The sequence below is a fragment of the Leopardus geoffroyi genome, chromosome C2 (genome assembly GCF_018350155.1).
Source record: "Leopardus geoffroyi isolate Oge1 chromosome C2, O.geoffroyi_Oge1_pat1.0, whole genome shotgun sequence".
Lineage (NCBI taxonomy): Eukaryota > Metazoa > Chordata > Mammalia > Carnivora > Felidae > Leopardus > Leopardus geoffroyi.
The window spans coordinates 107,972,513-107,991,832 of record NC_059333.1 but is presented as its reverse complement, the minus strand read 5'-3'; the positions used below and the strand labels follow the sequence as shown (position 1 = coordinate 107,991,832).

Sequence of the window (19,320 nt, the reverse complement as noted above, 5' to 3'; positions counted from 1 at the left end):
TTCTCTGTTTAATAATTTATTTAAATAAGATATTTGAAGCAGTTTAGAAAAACAAGATTTGTATTTTATTTCCTTGTAAAAATCTTTACACATGCAGACAAACCAGTGTTAAGAAAGTATTCACCATCATTTAAACAAATAACCACTTAAATAGAACAGTGTCTGCAATTTTTATCTGTATAAAAATAAGATACATTTTTACAGAACTCACCTCCAGTTCTTATAGCAATAAACAATACACAACTATAAGTACAATTGAACCTGACCATGGTTTTCAATTAGATACTGCTAGGGCATTTTAATGTGCAAACAAAACAAAACAAAACAAAACAAAAACAAAACAAAACAAAACAAAAAACCCTAAAAACAACCAAAAAAACCCCCCAAACAAAAAAGAAACCCACAAAAACTTAAAAACAAAAAAACAAAAAACCCCAAAACAAAAAAAAACATAGTTTCTTTCCAAAAGAAAATGTCCTCAGTGTTTCTAGAGACCTAGAGGGCTTTAAGAAATCAAATCCTAATCAATTTCCTTTTAATGTTTTGATTATGAGTCCATACATCACACTGTAGATAGGCAAAACCAGGAACTGATGCAGGCTCAAAGAAAGAAAGTCAGCGCCTGTGCCTGCCATGTCCTGAGCGACTGCCACCATGGTGCTTGCCTTTATGGGACCTCTCAAAGGAGCGAGATCTTTCACGCCTGTCCCTATGATGTCCCCTTTCATGCCTGTGTTTCTTGGCAGCATCTGAGTGATCCCGAGACTTGCTCTGAGATCGAGAACGAGACTTTTTCCTTTTATGACCATGTCTATTTGAACTTTTTAAATCCTCTCTTGTATGCTTGGCCTTAAGGTGAGGAGAACCATGATTATGATGTCGTCTTGGACTTTCACTGTGGCTGCGGGACCTGCTTCTTGATCTTGAGCTGTATGTTCCAGATCGGCTCCGCCTATTATTATAACTTAGACAATAAAAATTTGAGGTTTAGATTCAGTTTCTGCTGGGAACAGATTATTTTGGTGGTGCTTTTAACAGGTTCAAAAAACAGTATTAACCTGTAGCAGTACAGGCCGGACAGAAAACTTTCACTAAATTTACCCACCTTTCACCAGCTCCCGCTAGCCTGTATTACACAAATCTTAAATGTACCACATGGCTACATTCCAAAGAGAAAATTAGTAATTTTTACAAAGTGTCCTAGATAGCTATGCTTTTTATTGAGTATCTCACACATGTTCAAAAGGGCCATTGAACAGACACAAGCAGCTAGCATTTTAATTACAAAGCCAGGGAAAATTCTTTGGCTCTGGTCAATTTGATTACTGGTTAATTAACAATAAAATATTCTCGAATTAAACTTAAACAAAAAGACTGTTTTCACATTATAGACAGGATATTATAGCCTTCCATAGCACTTTGTGGCCAGCCCCTACACTTCTTCAAAAAATGGGCAAAACCAGAACAGAATGTTAAGTTACACTACCACAAAACGAAAAAGCCACGTATAGGCAGGGCAAATTTCCAAACTCACTTCTCATAATTTACCTCATGTTAAAAAGACTAAATCTAGCCTGTGAAAACATCCAACTATGTTCAATTTTCTTAAAACTCAGGAACGTTACTCCAAATAAGACTGCTTTCTCTATGAGAATATTTACTTACTGTCTTCTTGGAGTATGTGATCTAGAACGTGATCGTGTTCTTGACCTTGATCGACTTGCACTCCTGCTGTTTCTACTTCTCTTGCTGTCTTTTCTTACACTTAAAAAACAACAACAAAAAAAAACCCCACACCATTATTTCAGATACATGTTCAGTGTGTTAGAAATTAAACACATAAAAGAGTCCTTAGACTAGTTTTCTAACTCAAATATACTCTCACCCATTGTAAGGGCTTTTGGAAGCCTGTTGTCTGTCCTCAGGTTCTTTCTTGACTGTCTTCACATTAACAGAGATTGGTGACTTCTCTTCAGCTTTCACTTCTCTTGGTGATGCTTAAAAACAACACAAAGACATGTTATCTATTGGATTTAATAGAGAGCCAAAAAGTTGTTTCTAAATGAAACTCAAGAGCACCATGCTTTCAAGTATTTGTCTATCATAAGAGAAAACGGTAACAGCTTCTTGCTTGCTAACATCATTGTTTCTATGCCACTGTTATACACTAAAGCTTTCTAATAACTGCACATCTTCAGTGCCCAAATCATTTCAATTCTGAATATATCTTACATGGTTTAGAGGCTGGGGAAAATCCACCAAGGGTTGAAAGGGCTGGAGTTCCATCGGGATTTAGTCCCTTTGCTTTTAATTTGGCTTCTTGTAAGGCTACTTTTCTTTTCTCTACTTCTTTTTCCAACAATTCATAGTTTGGCTGGTGGAAGAAAATGAAGTTAGTAGTTCTCCCTTATACTAGTTTAGACTCTTAACATAAACTTAAGTATTAACACAAACATAAGTAAACAGCTACCTTTTTTCTGGTATAAAGCCTAAGTGTTTCTATGCAAATTTCCTGGATTTCCTCTTCTGTAGTACCAAAAAGAAGAAACCAATGGGGACGAGTTGGTAATGGAATCTAAACCATAAAAACAGAATGGTTTAGGACAAATTTCAGGTTTTATTAGAACTGCTAACTCTTGTGATGTATCCTATAGCAGACTACAGGCTATATATACCTACCTGAAGAGCTCTAGCTGCAAGGTAGATGCAAGCACATGCTATAGTCTCTGGTTGGAACCGAACAAATACATTGGTTCGAAGACTGTCATTCATATAATTCCTGAAAAATATTTCAACCATAAGGTTTGTACATAAACAAACCAGTCCTTCCGAGGCTTAACATAAAATTGGAGACTCAATCTACTTTATTCTTTTTTCTTCTCTTATTTATATTCATATCCTCATATTCTAGCATACAACAACTCTTAACTCAAAAATCAGTAAGAGATAAGAATTTAACACTGGAACCATTCTTCAGCTTTCCTAGATGTGACTAAAGTCCTTTAACATAATTCCATATCATCCCAAATAGTACTTCTGTAGTTTTTATTTCTATGAAAAGCAATGCTTTGAAAGTCAATTTTCACATATCTAATTTCAGAAATGATAAACCACTCCAACAGTACTTCAAGCCATTAATTATTGACCATCTCTCCTTTATCCACAATGAAAAGCAGTGTCAACCAAGTTCTTTCAAAAACTCAAAATACTGTAACAGGGGTAAAAAGGCATTTTCAGTAAGCACTCACCAAATTGTATTAAGAAAACTAAGCTACTTCAGAAAATCTAGGTAGGGAAGTGAAGAGCAGTAAATATACAGAATAGCCTTGTTTACATACCTTTTTTGTGACTAAGTACAAACAAAAGCAATAAACTACTTCAGTTAATAAAGTGCTGGACTTTTTTATTAGTGAACCCTCCCCACAATATCCCTAAAGTATTAAAGAAATTTCACAAATTGTTTAAAAGGTTAAACTATTTTAAAAGGTTAGACTATTTCTTAAAAATCCTTATCCATGAAAACTGCTTAAATGTTCTATAGAGCATATATTAAAAATGTCATGCATTTTATAAAAGCAATTAGACTTATCTAATATTACTGATATTTACTGAGTCCTAAAGAAGCATGGCAGTCATTAAGTCCAGAACATGAAAATTACTTAAGTCCTGCACATCATCAACAGTCTTGAGAAAGTAGTTGTAGCTGGACCAAATTCCTTGTTTCACCTTAAAATAAACTAGCCCTCCAAGTCAAACATCTTCATGTCAAAAGTCCAAGTTCTACAGTACTTATGGCAATATTAACATCTCTTTTAAAAATGTAATTCTTTTAGTATTGCCTCAACAGTCCAGCAGCTATAATTCATCCAGAATGGGAATGGTGCCCATTTTAAGCTGCAAGTTGTACTTTCCCCTTTGGTAGACACCATGCTATACATACTAAAAATAGAAATCTAAGTCAAACTCCTAACAAAAAAAAATCATTTAATTCATAATGGCTGGACAACAAATCTATCAAAAATGAACTATTCATTTTGATAGTTACAGGTATACATTATATACACAGGCATGTTGAATAGTTACTTCTAGAAGCAAATATACAAATCCTTTTGACACCCCGACAGAACTAGAAGATGCTGCCAGATGGATATGGACCACTTCAGTGAATCTCGGATGAGAGCTTGCACTGGATTGGCTGGAGAGCAGGGCAGCCAATCAGGCCATCCTGAGGTCATGGGCTGAAGTGCAGAGGGCAGAGTTCTATGACTTACCATCATGGACTACCCTTTAATTAAAGAGTAGAAAAAAGAACAAAGTTAAATTGAGTTCTCCATTGAAAGCAATTAGTCAAGCCAAGAAAACAGGAAGCAGAAATAAGCATTATTTACCTTTTGGTTAAAAAACAAAAAAAACAAAAAGCACCAAAACAAACTCCTCTCATTATTTTGGAAAGGGAAAATGAAACTTACTTTATTTCTGCTTCTGTTTTCCTGGCTAGGAAAGAAATGTAAAAAAGCAACTTACCAGGCAGTTTGAACCAGGGTTTGATTACGTTCACATTCTAAGACTTGTAAATACATAACAATGATCTGAAGGACAAGGGAAAAAAACTCAATTTAGCAAATCAGTGGTTCTTTCAGAATACAGAGTTCAATGAATATAAGTAATTGAAATGTTAGGTGCAAGTTTTATCTCTTCTACAACTGCATAGATAATACAGACCAACCTATAACACATAGGCAGTTGGTGTGGGTTATTTATGCCACTAGATTCCATAAAAATTAGAAATATGATCCAAAATTGCACAGGAAAAATGAGCGAAATCAATTAAAAAAAATACCTAATTTCTCCATGAACACTTTACTATGTGACAGGCACTGTGGTATGAGGTTATTTCACTTAATTTCCCAGGGTACAATTCTACATGTCCAAAAATCCTACAGAATGTATGTTTTTAATGCTACACAATGCATATGATATTATGTAATACAGTGGATATTATAATTAAGTAATCAAACAGTATTTCTACAGTGAAGCTTATTACACTAAAGTGTGATAAATAAAAACTACATTATCAACAGTTTCACTACAGTTCAGGTCAAATCTTCCTGGACCTTTATTATCAATCATTCTAATTTTACAATCTTGAAGATGTAGCATCTGAGGAACAGGGATATTTGCCAAAGTCCAAGAGCTAATGGCAAAGACAAACTTCTCTCATAGATAGTCCTATCCCCAGAGCACCCATATGGTAACCAATGGGCTATTATGATGATCATATGTAAGCTAAGAGATACTGGAGAAATAAATATTCAGACAGCAAGCAGCCACTATGCTTTGAACATTTTACTGTGTGACAGCATTCCAGGTACTTTTGCACATGTATATTATTTCCTCTTTGGAATAAGGTTATTTCACAATCTGTTTTCTGGCTATGGAAACTGGGTTAACCACAGAGGCAAAAACAACTTATCTATGCCCACACGATGAAGGGTGGAGATCTGAACCCAAGTCTTTTTGACTCCTACTTTCTGATAAATTTCAATAACCTGAAGGATGCTTTTTAAAAACCAAGGTTAACTCTCAAAAATAACCATAATATAAATTCATGTAAGATGCAGTTTTAGAAAGACCCTAATACTTACGAATGTAATCTCTGCACTCTACAACTCACCTTATGGGGATGCTTGACATGAACACAAAATCCCAACTCCTTTAGCACCCTTCTCTCTGCCTTGATAACTTGATTTTTGGTGTTAATGTAGTTCTGATCAAGGATCAGGGGGCTTGGAGTCCTATAGTTTGTAAGAAATAAAATCAAAACTGTTTTGCACATCCAAAAAATTGTATTTGTGGCATCTCCATTTTCCCTTCCAACCAACTATTGGCAACAGAAACCAGCTTTTTAAACTCCTGCAAACAAGTTAAAGCATTAATCTTGTGCTGTCCAAGTTATGCTAATTAAACATACACTTTCTAAACTAGGTTTCTATAGGAACTAACTCAACCCTGTAGTGAAAAATTCATTCTAATACTTACATGTATCCTTTGTTGTTTTTTTCATGATTATCTTTTAGGTGTATATGTATACATAGAGTTAAATGGTTGATTTATCATCACAAACCTCATTAGTCTCCACAGATTTTTTCCAGTGACAAAACTAATGTGTTATTGAAAATATTTACTGTAAAGACTTCGTAAGATTATAATGATTTAATTCATTTTCTAAACTATCAACTCTTGGCTAATTTATGGCCAAAGTATAAAGTGGGGGAAAAAATGGTAGGTAGCTAATTCAGATTCCCCTAAATGGACAATTTGCCTAAACAAATTTATTCTAAGAATCCGTCTCTGTTAAAGAAAATCTGAAAACTAAAATTTCAGCTCAATTACATAAATAAAAGATTAAAAACTAGAAGCGATCAATAAAAAACAGGCTTAAATTTGGTCTGAGTTGTAGTTACCAGGCAATACTCTTTAGAATGCAATTTAAAAGAGAAGGGAAGACCATGATGAGGGAATCAGAACACTCAAGGTCTCTGTGCCAGACTAAATTTTGATAGCTTCAAAGGTTATAATGCAGAAAGCTATGTTATCAGTGGTTCAATGCTTAGGAAATAGCATTTTCAATTAAAAGACTATCTGATTTAAGTCTTAAATTCGAAACTGGTTTCTTATAGAGAACTTGTGGACTTTCATTTCCCATTGTCCTTCGTTTGATGTTTTTACAGCCAATAAGAAATACCTTTTCATTAAGACGTGATTATATGGTGTATATATATGGAGAGAACATTTAAAAATGTTTCCCCATACTGAATTCATTTCAGCCAAAAGATTCAAGAGTTTTTGCTCTGGCAGAACACATCTGGTTTTAAAAAAAAAGGTCATTCTGAATATTACCACTCACAACTCATTTTATCATGTACGCCAAATCCAGAAATATGTAAGATTGTATTTTAAATACATCCACTTGAATATTAGAAAACAATCTGAATGAGCTACATTAACTACCCTGCAGTGACATATTATCTAAACATCTTTTCATTTTCCTTTCTTCGTCCCATCTAAAATTACAGCAACAAGAATGCTTGTTAGACTATTTCAAATTATTTGATAGTGTATGATTTTTATCAAAATACACTAATTTTGGCAAATCTGACAAGTTGGCAAATCTGACAAGATGGAAACTAGCTTACTTAAATTAACAATGCTGAAAATGGCCTTCACTCCGATTCCTATTATAGCTGTGAGAAGTGTGAGGAATGAGGCCACCAACTGGACAGGGGACAGACTTCTAATATAAAAATATAACAATGAATCTACTTTATCAGGACAATAGGCTATAAGTTAAATACTCTTTGGGGAAAAAATTAACTTCAGAGCAATCACATGAAAATATAACCCCAAAATCTTAAGGTTTGTAATTTTTCAGGTTTTATCATTATTACAAGAAGTTTGGAAAAAAGTCAAATCCACACCTCCAACTCTCATAACCAGTTATCTGATGGCCCTCCTTCAACAGGTATCAGGACGTAGAATATCCCCAGTTTTATAGTGGCCTGCCACTAACTCTTTACTCCCTGCAATTCAGACTGTAAACTGCACCATTAAAATCCTAAAAATAAATTTATAAAAGTAGTTTTGTCTCATTTCCCCCTATTTTATGTTGATCAAACTAATCTATACCTCTTACTAACTTTGCTTTAACAGCTGCCTTCAAATTATGTTAAAACTCACTTTTCCTGCAATTAACCAACTACACACGTCTCAATAATGGCTATTATCTGATCCCCAAATCAGGCTTATTCATTAATTGAATTAAATGAATTAATTCATTAAATGAATTGTTACTTTCCATCTATTCTGCCACAATCTTTACTTTCCTTTTTATGTATGTCAAAGTCCCAACACCAAAACCAATTAAGGAAACCAAACCCATTATTTAGTATAATTCAACTATATACTCAAATTCTTGCTTAGGCCTTCTACTAGTGGTTTTGGAAGGTAACTTTGTAGATATATAATCTGACACTTTCATTTTGTTAAAAACTGGTTTTAAATCAAGAAAGGCTCAATGAGCATGTAATTTACAACTACCGTAAAACGATTACTTTGTATCAGAATTTGTATCAGAAATAGAAAAATGTTTCCGTAAGTCAGCAATAAGAAAAGATTAAAGGAAACTGTCTAAGCAGGTGGTTTCCTTACTTAGAGTAACAATTTATCAATTAGTACTGTCTATGGCAGCAAGCACATAAAGTTGAATTGAAGCTTGCTAGAATTTCTTCATCTTCAATTAAGTAAACTTTCCTTTCCAGTAAGTTTCAGGAGGTGACATTCTAAATCTCTTAAAAAAAAAAAATTACCTATTCAGAGAAAAAATAATTTTTATCATCAACAAACTAAACTCTACCTCCCCTGCTTTTTTATCAGATTTTTAAAATTAAATTTACATGAAAAGAACAATTTTCAAATTTTAGTCTTAATAGGAAATCTTGGGCTTTGGTCACTGGAAGTTTATTTCGTCTCTTAGAATAACAATTTTTCCTTTAGCATGATTTAGTTGAAATACGACTTAACAAAAAAAAAAAGAAAAAAATTCAAACAGGATATGCGAACATGGTTAGTCTCACTTGTGTGGTACAAGAACCTAGAAAATTTGGACTTAGTTCTTCGAGAGACTACACTAAAATGAGATTTAGTTTATGAGGAGCCAGACTGTTGTTCAACATACAGAAAGTTGTAACGCCTACTCCAAGGGAATATTCCTCCTCTAGCAGTGTTTAAGCCAACTGAAGGCCACTACCTTTACAACCACCGAAATAAACTGAGGGAGGTTGGACTAAATGACAAGACCACTTAAGACTTCCAGTTCTTGTCTATGATCTATATACCTGCTGAAAATACCACACCATATTCACCAATGAATGGTTGCATCAGTCTGAATATTTGTCTTTAGGCAAGCATTCAGGTATACATGTGGGCTCCTTAAAATTACAGAAAATGCTTAATTGTCTGGAAATATGCTGCATCTCAAAAACAAATTAAAATCGGAGACTAATGAAATGAAAAAGCAATTTTCTCTTTCAATTCAGCCATTTATTCTGACCTTAGAAGGCAATTATGAAACTACAGAAAAATTGAAGGGGGGAGGGAGAAATAATCCAGGACAGGGCTTGGGCATTGATACTTTCTAAAAGCTCCTCTGGTGATTCTTATGTGTAACCAGGACTGAAAAACAATGACCTAAAGGCTACAAAAATGATGCGTCCTCTGTCATTACCAAGATCAGACTACAACTTAAAGCTATGCATAAACCAGATTAAAACAGCATCATTAAACTGATATACTATTTAACTAAAATGGAATACCAACAATACTTTCTAATGGCACTACTCTAGATAAAAACACACCAAGCTATAGTTTCTAATAACTTGGACAGCAAAGACAAAAGCTTATAACAAGAAACAGGAGTTTTTCTAAATGGTTCACCAGTGGCCAACCTGTTAGTCCCCGATTCCAGTGACCTATTCTCAGAGCACTGGCTTCTCCTTGGGGATTTTCGATACTTCACTCACTGTTGCCATGACGACAGCTTCATCTCTATGTACCACTCCACATCACCCAGGCTTTGGTAAATGTAGCTGGTCGCTGTATAGTCGGTTGCAAGGGAAAAAAGAGTTGAAGTTAATAACATATACAAGTTACGTGTCTGAGTAAACTTGTAATATGCATAGAAACACTTTTACATCCTGCTTTAAAAAAAAGGCTTCCATGCAATTAACAACTCCTTTTAAATTTCATGCTATAATCAGACTTGTAAGATTGAGACAAAGTCAATTTCTCTGTAATAATGACCAAAAACACACTATTACATCAGGCGCAACAGTCAGGTGAGATGTTTTAAATTCCAAAGTTTGTATAGTTAAGAAGACCTACTCTGACCTCAAGGAAGAATACTCTAAGTCTCATAGAAAAAGTTCAAAGTGGATAATCATTGTTAAGTTACAATACAACAGTTGGCTCAATGGTTCAAAGAATACAGACCGAAAACTCCTTTAGGCAAACACTGAATCCTCGGATTAAAAGCCTTTTAATTACTGTCAATTTGTTTTAAACACCCTGAAGAATCCACTAAATATCTAAAAACAAATTTTAACTCAGACCACACTAAATACCAATTTGAAATCTTCCCAATTTCCAGGGATTCTTCACCAAGAAGCTAAAGGATAGTTTAAAATAAAATATTAGTCTGTCCCTGGACGTGGTTAGGGTAAATGAGAAAAGATGGAGGAAAAAAGAACGTAAGAAAACTGAAAAAATGCTGTGGAAACTATCTGGGTAGCAATGGCTCAGACTTTCTAACTAAAGGTTACTTTACTATGTCTCTGGATAGTTCCATTACTGACAACTTATAGATTCAGCCAATAAAGCCCACGCATGTAGGATACTAATTTGGCACTGACACCCAACCCCAACAACTTAAAATCCTTTTAAAACTAACTTCCTTTCAAACTCAGTACAAGTTTATCTAACATCACCACAATTTCTTAAGAAGTGAACACAGAACTAATCTATGCCAAGTGTATCCTTCTGCAGGATGTACTAGAAGTCACCTCTAGATGCAGGAAGCCTGTAACTAAAACTTTTTGCACTGCCTCTCATGAACCCATAGGTCCACACAAAGTGTTGTCACGTAGCCACAATATCTCCAAGACACTATTTGGTTTCTATTTTCTTCTTACAAGATCAAATAAAAACAGTCCTTATCTAAATGTAACCCAATAGTTATTTCTCTACCCCACTCACTGATACTGTATCTGACCAAAACAAAATACCTGTGTAATCCCTTTGACTTCAAACTTCAACCTTTATCCTGCAGTCCTTTCAGATCCGGTATTATGCGATATATCGTAGTTCAATGTTGAGAAGTATTCTAACAAAAGCCAACCTCAATTGATAAAGAATTAACTGGGACTTCGCGTAGAAAAACATGATCTACACAAAACTTTGCCACGATATTAACTTGAACTGCAGTGTTTACACTTCCAACCTTCAGTCTTCCAAGAGGGGAGGGAGGAAAATAACTTACAGAATACACTCACACTTGAGCCAAACGTATTCCCTTTCTTGTTTAATCTTAAACCACAGGACTGGCTTCACAGCACTGTTAGGATTGTCCATAAATGCAACTGCCTCTACAAACTTTAGATAGCTGGTTAATTGTGTTTTTTTTTTTTCAAATTAATTTAAGTATTAGTTAGCTCCTATGTGAATTTTAACACCTAAATTAAAGCCGGTTTTCCTTTGCATCAGTTTTGAGAAGAAAGAATGTTCTGAGTTGATGATTGGTGCACAATGCAGTAGCAGCAAGAAACACTGTGTTCAATAATGCCAATCTTACCTTTTTCCTCTTAACTGGCGTAGGTGGTGAAATACATTAATCACATCTCTTATTCTTCTAGGTGCTTCTTCAATTTTTGATGCAAGATTAATACAAGCCATGGCAACAATCTGAAAGAACCCATAATCCAATAAAAAAATTGTCAGACTACAACACTATCAAATAGGAAAGCCTCTTTCAAAGTCTAAACAACTTATTCTGATGGGAGAATTTCAGGACACAACTGGGACTTTTGGTGAAATAGAGTACGACGCACATTTCTACTCCCCATAGGCATACCAGATACGCTGCTACTATGCTTTTTTTTTTTTTTATACTTAACTAATCTTAATTGAATTTGATTGAAAATTGTGATTTTTGATGACAGCACATGGGCTCAAGAGAAGCTTTATAGTTTTAAAACACATTCCAAAAGTCTACTTCTCGTGGGTGAGAACTAAGTACAAAGGCCTAAACTAACCACTCCCTTTTTAGAAAAGCTGGGTGGAGACACTACCCCCTCCTCCTCGTTTCCGGATGAAGAAATCCCTTTTCACCCGCCCCCGCAGCGCTTACCTCGAAACTGTGTTTGACGAAAGACTTGGAGTAGAAAAAACGATGAAACAACACCTGCCCCGTTGCCATCGCCACCTGCAGACAAGAGAGAAGAACGGAAGCGCAGGGGTCAGGCGGGCCCGCACCAGGCGCCGCCGCCATTTTGTGCCGCCGCTCTCTCCCCCTCCCCCTCCCGCCGCGAACTGTTCGCTGCCGGGTCCTCCTTTCGCCTCGGCGCCCTCCCACCCTCGACACGCCCGGGATCCGGCTGGGACCTGTGGCTGGAGAGCCCGAGGAGGTATCCCCACCCTGCCGAGACACACTGGTACCGGGATGCAGCGGAAGGGACAGCGGGGAGAAGCGCGCTGGGCCGGCCCGGGGCCGAAGCACTGACCTGCGGCAACCGGAGGAGAATGCCGGCGGCTTGGATGAGCTCGCAGCCCAGGATGCGCAAGTCGGTCTCGCTGGGCAGGTCGAGCCCGTCCTGCATAGACGGGGTAGGGGAGAGCCGCTCCTCCGGAATCAGCGAGTGGTCGATGGTGAGCGAAACTTCCGAGTACAGGCGGTCGCCGATCAGGATCCCTCCCGTCGTAGTCGTCGTCGTGGTCGTCGTCCCGGAGCTAGAGCCGCCCGCACTCGGGGCGGCCGACGAGGCGGCGGCGGCAGCGGTCGCGGTCGGGTGAGGCCCGGACGCCATAGTCTCAGCGAGCTGCACGCACGCCCAACGCAGCCGGAACCCGGAGCGAGACTAACCAGCGTCCTCGGCGCGACGGATATTCCCGTGACCGCCTGATTCTGGGCCGCTTCACGCAGCGTGCGCTTCCGCCCTGACGTCACCACGCCCGGCTGGTGCGCGCCAACTAGTCCCTTCAGGCCTCGCCTAGGCCTGCGCAGCCCGCGAGCAGAGGCCGGAGTGAGGAGTGTCGCCTTTGTCACCTGATGACCTCTCTGCTGGGGCCACGGAGTGGTCCAGGAGGTCGTCTGTTTAGCTAAAAACAGGTCTCAGTCGCCGCGTTTTTAATATTATTAGCCACGAGAATAATAAGGGAGCTTTATCCCCAAGTTAGAGTTGGCAGAATTTTGCTATAATCTCTGCGCGACTTCGGTAATTTGTCAAGGACCTGCGTCTCTCTTCTTGTCTCGCCCTCCTAACTTTTAGCATTTGCGCGGTGCAGAGTCAGCGTGTACAAGAGGAGTTTAGGGCCGACCTTTGCCCTCATTGGCGGGTAGGAGCGGTTACTGTGATGTGGTGTGCAGACTAATTTGTGATTTAAAGTGATCCTCGAGGAATGTGGAGAGGACTGCCTTACAGTATTTTTAGAAAACACTAATGTGAACTACATTGGTTCCCCGAAAAAGCTCTACGATGAGCATGTAATTCCCCCTGGTATTCAAGTAAGACTAAGGCTTCGTAACGACAAGGAGAGCGGCTGCTTTCGCCTGTTAGCTTCTGAAACTCTGGCCTGAGCCAGTGACAGGGCCCCCGTAATCTGGAAAATCCCTAGTTTCCAAAAATAGGGCGAGAACTTTACAGAGATAATTTGATTATGTCCAGGGGTCAATGTATCCATGTTGGTTACTACAATTAGGCAGAATGGAAGAAATGAATCTCATTTGTGTTTCTTTCTTCTGGGATTTTAGCTAGCGATTCCTGAAATTTCCTCATGTTTGAAGTAAAAACAGTGATACTGATAGGAACAGGTAGAGTCTGGAGTTGGGAGTAAATGAGTAGATCTTGGTTTATTCCAATTATCTTTTTATCCCACACTTGTGAGAAATCCCATTATCTTTCTATTCATAGCTCGGGTTTAAGGCTTACTCTGTTAAATTGTGAAAAGTGCATTGAAACTTGGATCTTTAGAACAAAGGAAGTTTGAATACATTTCAGTATTTGTCAGTGATGTCATTAAAGCAAAACATATTCAGAAACCTCATCTTTAAAAAAGCATTACATCGATTTTATTTGGTAAATCCTTATATGAATAGTTCTGAAGCCTGGCTGTGAATTAGAATCTTCTGAGTTTTGAAAACATATTGATGCTTGAGCCTTACCTTCAGCCTTGCCAACCTTATAGAGGTTGATGTAATTAATTTAGGGTGGGCTCAGCCAGTGTGTGGATTTTGCCTATCCTCCAATGTTCAGCCAGGGCTAAGAACTACTACTCCAATGGAGTGTAATTCAGGTTCTGGCTAAAGCACTTAAACTCTCTGATTTTAACTTTTTTTTTTTTTTTTTTTTTTTTAGTGTTTATTTATTTTTGAGAGAGAGATAGATGGAGAGGAGCAGATAAAAAGGGGACAATCCAGAGTGGGTTCCATGCTGACAGCAGCAAGCCTGATATGGGGCTTGAACTCACGAATCATGTGACTTGAGCCAAAGTCAGAAGCTTAACTGAGGAACCACCCAAGCACCCCTCCTTGACCTTTCTGACTAGTCTGCTTCCAGGGAAACTTCCCTAGCCAATATTCAGAAGTCATTTAAAAATAATATTAATAAACTTTGAAATCTTTAAAAACTATTTAATGGTACGCTGTTTTTCTGGTTCTGATAACCTACTATGGTTATGTAAGATAGTGTTTTGGAAGTTTGGATCAATGATACATGGAACTCTGCTATTTTTGCAACTTTTTGTGAGTTTTCAATTATTTCAAACTAAAAAAAAAGGCTAATTGGTAACATGATTCATTGAAACATAAAGTTTCAGTGAAATCACCACCTGTATTTATAATGACTAGAGAGTAATATAATTTATTTTTAAGATATTTCTTAATGGAAATTTATTCCTCTTTAGAGGGTCTTCCACCATACCTCTCCAATATGCTGCCAATAAACTGACTTGTTGATGTCTTGATATATTTTATAATATGTTTTTACTCTCTAGATCCATGATTTTTAAAAACTCACAAGTGTAGGAGGGAGTTATGGGAGGAGATGGGGTTCCTTTTCTATTCCTGATATCTTATCCCAGTAGACCTCTCTGCTCCCCACCTCCTTCCTGTGTCTGACATTCATTTCCAGAAGAGCAGAAACACCCAGATCATTCCACACTTGGGCCTATTTCCCACTTCCTCGGACTGTACCCCCAAATTATGTCCAATAGAGAGGAGTATTTTCACTGTTCATCCCTTTAGCATCAAAAAAGGTGGTAGAGGAGGTGGGCCAACATTTTATTTGCTTAGCATTAATTCATCAAACTGATGTTATTTTTAATTTTAATTTTTTTTTTAAATTCATGACTAATCCATAGGATGGAAAGCAATAGGTCTAGCGGTTCTACTCCACAAGGTTGTCTAAGGATAGGGGTTAAAAAAAATTATGATTATCCTTTTCAGGGTCAAATTCTAGATAAATCATAGTTTAGAAAATTGTTATGTTATTTCTAAATTATTTTGAAGAAAGTTTGTTTTTCCATATACCTACTTCCAAAACATAAACATTAAAATGTAGAAAGACTAAGACCTATTCAGAGTTACAAAGGTTCTAGACCTGGGACTAGTAAAGCATATGTTTTAATTGTATGAAAGCATTAGTAGAAGTGCATTGAGGCAAGTGAGAGAGTTCCATTAGGAAGGTACATGATTGAGTTTTTTGTCATGCAAAAGAAAAATGGAATGGTATATCTGTAATTTTGTATATTCTTTCAACAAACAGAGGTCCTGCTAGTAGACCTGGAGTTCACCATGTGTAAAAGAAAATCCGTGATAAAGTTGCAGTTTTTATTGTTTTAAGCCTTGCAGCCTTCGTATGATGGCTCAAGAGACCAGTGGAATTATGAGTGGCCTTCCTATAACTACTGAAGAATCATATTCTTGATGCTTTGATCAGTTCTCATTCCATTAAACACTGTAGCCTTTCTGGGGAACATGTTTTTCATATTATTTAACAGGTTCTTTAATCCTAAAATCATAATTGATAAAATTTATTAATTTCTTCAGCAATCAGTTATTCACCAGTAGACCACCAGAGTTTAATAACACTGTAATTTAGGCTAAGGGCAAATGAAGTGTAAGTCCCCATCAGAAGAAGCTACACTCTTAATAAAGGGAATGATACATACAAAGCTAAATTTTAAGGTGACCGGTAAGTGCAAAAGCAGGCAGAGAAAGGATAAGTCATTATGGTAAATGTGACCAGGAGAAGTTATAACCTTAAGAAGTTCCTAAGCACGTTTCTGTTTATAGCAGAGATCATAGAATATTTGATTTTACACATGAACTATTCATGTGGCTTCATGTCTTTTTAGTCTTGTGGTTATATGACAATACATTCTGATCTGGTTGCTCTCATCATTAGTTGTTCTGAAATTGATTTATATGTAATTAAGTCTTAGGCATATACTGCTTGGTAAATCTCGTAACAGCACTGGGCATTCTGCTGCTAGCTCTGCTGAGAACTACTTCTGAGATTTTAAGCAACCAGTTTACTCAAGAGGGCGTCCAGCTGGAGCCCTTGCAGGTCTAAACTTGGGTAATTCTGGTCATCCAAACATCTTGAACCTCAGACTCCTCTTTGGTTCTTATTTCTTCTTTATTTTAGTCACCTAGTCCTGTTGTTACTTCTTTCAAGGAAGGAAATTGTTCTTGAATCTTCCTGTTGTGTCTATCCTATCATATCTACTGGTACCTCATGCCTGGACCATTATAGTAGGTGTCTAAATGTTCTTCATTCTCACCCATTCCTCATTCAACTGGGGAAATCTCTAATCTTTGAAGTATCAGTTTCCTCACCTCACTTCCTCAAATAAAAACTTTGGAAGTAAAAGAGATCAAACACCTTTTGGAAGTTGAAACTTTGTACAGTATAAACTTGCTTTGTCAATGATTCCTTATCAAATTACCAGCTTGCCTAATTCCCTTCCTTTCTCAAGCTCACAACATTCTTACTCTTCCTCTCTGTTAATCAAATCTTTCCAATTTTTTTGAGATCTAGATGAATTTCTACCTCTTGCCAGAAGCCTTCCCCACCTGTTCTAGCTTTCATTACCTTTTCCCTTTGTTTTGGTTCCCTCCTGGCATTTATGACCTTCACTATATGTTTTGACACTTGATTTTATAGTGTTATGCATTGTTACTTGATCACCTCATGAGTGTGTGTCTTGACTTTAAAAATAGGACCATATTTGCATTTATTTTGCATTGTGCACAGAACTTGGCAGGCACTGTGCCTATGGTAGATAATCAGAACTTGTGGAACTGAATTGACATTTGTTTCCTCGTGCTTGGCCTAGGAAGCCTGGTTTTGCCTTTTCCTTTCCGTCCAAACATCCAGTTCCATCCTCAGGTATCTGTCCTACCACCGTAGCCATCTCCCTAATGGAGAACTACTGTACTCCCAAATAGAGGTCCCCATTTGCCCTGTTCGCTTTGCAGCACTCAGCCGTGTTTCCACTTCTGCTCTGTTCTGTGTCCTTCTTATAGTGGGCTGCTTAAGTAGCCCACAAGTTCTGTTCTATATAGGCATGAGCTACAGAACAGAATGCCTGTTGGCTTTGTTACAACCGGAGTTGTGGTGCGAGGATGGGAGCTCACAGAAGGTAATACAGTGGAGTAGTTTGGTGTTTGATGTAGACAGAGGCTCAGTTTTTGGAGGTATGTCCAGAAATTGGTCATGTGTGACCAAGAGTTAAGGACAGTGCCAGTTAGATAAACTGAACTGTAAAGCCAACAAAACCATAGGTTTGCTTTTGGAGCTAGACTAATGTTAATAGTCCGATGTCTTTTTCACACAAGGAAACCAAGGTCCAAGGAGGAGGCTGCAAATGTAGCTACTCATTAGTATTTGCTAATTGCAAATAATTCAGTGCAGCCTATCCTTGGATGGATTCATTCTTTATGGTATTTAATGTCAGAAATTGGCCAGCTAGTGTTGGTTTCAGTTACCTACTCAAGAGTAATAAGAGCTTGTTGGTATGACCTCCAGACAGACTACATCAAGGAAGTATGACCCTGCCAACACCTGGAATTTGGCCCAGGGAAACTAATTTAGGACTTCTGACCTACAGAACTGTAAGATAAAAATTTTTGTTGCTTTAAGCCCTAGGTTTGTTGTAATTCTTCATAGCAGTTTTAGAAAACCAGCGTACTAAGAGTAGCTATTTCCTGATATTTAAGAAATGTTTCTCAAACCTTAAGATGCTCCACCTGGGTGGAGCCTACAACCCCCAATTCTAAAAATGACTCCTGAGTGATGCTGAAACTGCTAGTCCAAGGGCTGTACTGAGCAGCAAGGCTTTGAGGCACATTAGATGATTTTGTCTTTTATTAGTTCCAGTATGAGGAAGTAGACCCAGTGGTTAAGAGTACCGGAGGCTCTGGAGTTAACATACTGGGGGAAAAATTCTGTCACTTAATAGTTACGCGAGTTTTGGCAAACTACTTAATTTGCTTAAATTATTTAGGCAATTATTTAAGTTCAGTTTTCTCACCAATAAAACGATACTAATAACACCTACCCCAGATTACTGTTTGGTAGGTGAAAGGGTTATACATGAGTTCATTTCCCAGTCCTTGGAAATGCAAATTATTTACCTGATGTTGGCCAAAGGTTAATGCCTATAATCCTGGTCCCAGGGACTTTTGGTTTGCCAGGTGTGAACATTTTGTATTCATTCATTCATTCATTTATTCACTTTTAAACTCTTATTTATTTGTTGACAACTAAGTACTAGACTTTATTCTAGGCATTGGGGATATGGTGATAAATAAGACAGATTCTGCCTTCAAGGAGTTTGTAGATGATACACAGATATACAAGTGTGATAATTTTGGCTAATTCTAAATGATCTTTGAGATATATTATTAAGTGAATATTATTATTGAAAAGTGAACATGTATATAGCACAATATGTGTAGTGTGATCCTTTTTATATGAAGTTAACTATACATATATGATGAGTTACTAGTGAAATGAAATTTTAAGATGTTGAAAATACAAATCTGAATAGTTTGTTATTAGATTTAATAGATGTAAAGTTACTTTGTCAAATTTCCATAACAATTTCTAGACAGTGAATTTCTAGATTTATCTCATTGATTACTCATAATAAACAGTTCAGAGTTTGGTGTCAGCCCATGGGCCATTCTTTGAGTGATATTATTCTTTTCATTTTTTAAAATACTATAACATTTCTTGTATAATTGCAATTGTTTTGAAAAAAATCCTAATTTGGTCTGATAACAGACACAGTAGAGAAGCGGTTCTGAGGATGGGGTAATTTTATGGACAAGCAAACAAAGAAGGTGGCAAAAAGGAGGTGATATGTGATCTGGATTTTAAAGGCTACATGGGCATTCGTCAGAAGGATAAGTGTGGAAGAGTATTTTATTTTCTTTAATTTTTTTTAACGTTTATTCTTGAGAGAGACAGCACAAGCAGGGGAGGG

At 37.2% G+C, this 19,320-nt stretch overlaps 1 protein-coding gene and 1 long non-coding RNA gene across 4 annotated transcripts in view; one reads left to right on the top strand and one right to left on the bottom strand.

Annotated features, from left to right (window-relative positions):
- Positions 1 to 42: 42 nt before the first annotated feature.
- On the bottom strand, positions 43 to 12,635 carry CCNL1 (cyclin L1). Of its 2 annotated transcripts, XM_045503161.1 has the most exons (11): positions 12,333 to 12,635; positions 11,960 to 12,034; positions 11,405 to 11,514; positions 5,675 to 5,795; positions 4,525 to 4,589; positions 2,680 to 2,779; positions 2,471 to 2,575; positions 2,233 to 2,374; positions 1,886 to 1,997; positions 1,666 to 1,764; positions 43 to 964 (listed from the first exon to the last, which is right to left on the bottom strand). In XM_045503161.1, the coding sequence occupies exons 1-11, from the start codon at positions 12,633 to 12,635 to the stop codon at positions 616 to 618; spliced, it is 1,581 nt and encodes a 526-aa protein (XP_045359117.1). In that variant the 3' UTR covers positions 43 to 615. The 2 variants fall into 2 exon arrangements, with proteins under 2 accessions (XP_045359117.1, XP_045359118.1); XM_045503162.1 differs by lacking the exons at positions 43 to 964; positions 1,666 to 1,764; positions 1,886 to 1,997; positions 2,233 to 2,374; positions 2,471 to 2,575 and adding an exon at positions 4,272 to 4,285.
- Positions 12,636 to 12,825: 190 nt separating this feature from the next.
- Positions 12,826 to 19,320, top strand: part of LOC123611339 — a 70,229-nt gene continuing 63,734 nt past the window's right edge. For both annotated transcript variants that reach the window (XR_006718597.1, XR_006718598.1), the window contains exon 1: positions 12,826 to 12,937. This is a non-coding gene — a long non-coding RNA (uncharacterized LOC123611339). The remainder of the gene's footprint in view (positions 12,938 to 19,320) is intronic.

Excerpts from the sequence above, each read along its gene's own strand:
- CCNL1 (XM_045503161.1), bottom strand. The coding sequence starts at position 12,635 with ATGGCGTCCGGGCCTCACCCGACCGCGACCGCTGCCGCCGCCGCCTCG. Across the intron at positions 1,998-2,232 it reads TTCCCCAGCCTCTAAACCAT|CATCACCAAGAGAAGTGAAA; the intron begins GTAAGATATATT and ends GTTGTTTTTAAG. Across the intron at positions 1,765-1,885 it reads TCCAAAAGCCCTTACAATGG|TGTAAGAAAAGACAGCAAGA; the intron begins GTGAGAGTATAT and ends TTGTTTTTTAAG.